General features: G+C 50.5%; 1 protein-coding gene across 2 annotated transcripts in view; it reads right to left on the reverse strand.

Moving 5' to 3' along the window:
• The window catches only part of mvp (major vault protein), a 17,702-nt gene that overhangs the window by 8,667 nt on the left and 7,579 nt on the right, over positions 1 to 1,456 (reverse strand). For both annotated transcript variants that reach the window (XM_015394243.1, XM_015394235.1), the window contains exon 9: positions 477 to 704. In XM_015394243.1, coding sequence (XP_015249729.1) covers positions 477 to 704 — 228 coding nt within the window. The remainder of the gene's footprint in view (positions 1 to 476; positions 705 to 1,456) is intronic.

Below are 1,456 nucleotides of genomic sequence, written 5' to 3' on the forward strand. Positions count from 1 at the left end.
AAGTGACCTGAGATGACATGATGTGAATTGGAGCTATAGAAATAAACTGAATAGAATTGTTCTCCTTCCTGTTGGAGTTCATGTTGCTCCAGTAAAGGAGACGAATATCTGAACGTTTTCATCCAAACATTAATTACTAACTTGATGCTGGAACCGATTAGATGATTTATGGATTGATCGTTTATCTTCCAGATGAGGCTGAGTGGTTCTGATGGCGCTGAGATCAATATCTACCTTCTTCCCATCTTTATTTATATCATTTAGTAAAGCAATGATGAAGTAAAACAGGAACTGCTCTCAGTTTTTTCTATTTTATGAGATTTCTTGAATTTAAACCCAAATTGTTGGTTCCAAATCAAAGACGAATGATGGAGGGATTAGACGGGTCCAGAACTGTTCTGGTTCTGGTGTCTTTCCTCCTGTCATGGACCCGGTAGCCTGCGGCGGTTCTACCCCCCGGCCAACAGTACGCCTACCTTTCCAGTTTTGATGTCTCTGACGTAGATCCCCTCGTTCTCATCCAGTGGGATGGCGCGCTGCGTCAGGACCACCTCCACGCTGGCGGGGGGCACATACTCAATGGGGCCACGCAGCATCCAGCGGTCGCCAGGGCGACGGAGGACGCCGCTCTGCCGAGAGCGCTTGGCGCTGTCCCGCCTCTGCTCCTCCTCTTCATCCTCTTCGTCCTCTGGTGCTTCCTCAGACTGACAGAGAGAGCGGGGGAGGAAGGAGGGAAGGGTTAATGTGCTGATGCAGTGGAGGGGGGGACGGGGGGTAGGGGGGGACGGGGGGTGGGGGGGTTTGCAGCGCTGATGAAACCAGGATAGCAAAGCAAAAAGGTTGTTGGCGATGAAAGGAGAGACAGAAGGAAGGAAGGAAGGTTATCTGATCCACGAAGGTCAGAAGAAACAAAGTGAATCTTCTGATGCTGCAGAAACACGGCGGTGGTCGTATGATGATGTGGGCCTGCCTCACTGCTAGAGCTGCTGGTCCAATGGGCCAAACAAAGATCAGACCAAGCCGGAACTACCAGCCATGAAGACGGGTTCATGGCTGGCATTACTGTGACCTTTGACCCCAGTGTCAGTTTAAGCTGAGATCCATCCAATGATCCTTCAGCCCCTGCTGACCATCAACGCTCCACAGTGTCTAATTTCCCTTGCTCCTCTTCTCCTGTTAATACGGTAACGCCCTGGGGAGCGTCCGGCTCCAGGCTGCCCGTGATCCAAATGAGCCAATGAGCTGCTGTCAGTCTGGGTTGCTGCTGCTGCTACTTTTAGACACAGCAGGCAAACCTGTGGCAAGCCGGGCGATGGGAAAGAAGGAGAAGACGAAGAGAAAAAGAAAGCAGAATAAGTGTGCACTGCTGGAAGAACTGTGGTGAACTGGTGAAGAAAAGTGAAAAGGTGTGTTCAAAGATGACCCTGCACATTTAGAGAATGTTTGGCTCAACCTG

This window comes from Cyprinodon variegatus, unplaced genomic scaffold (assembly GCF_000732505.1).
Source record: "Cyprinodon variegatus isolate N-32 unplaced genomic scaffold, C_variegatus-1.0 Scaffold24, whole genome shotgun sequence".
NCBI classification, from domain to species: Eukaryota; Metazoa; Chordata; class Actinopteri; order Cyprinodontiformes; family Cyprinodontidae; genus Cyprinodon; species Cyprinodon variegatus.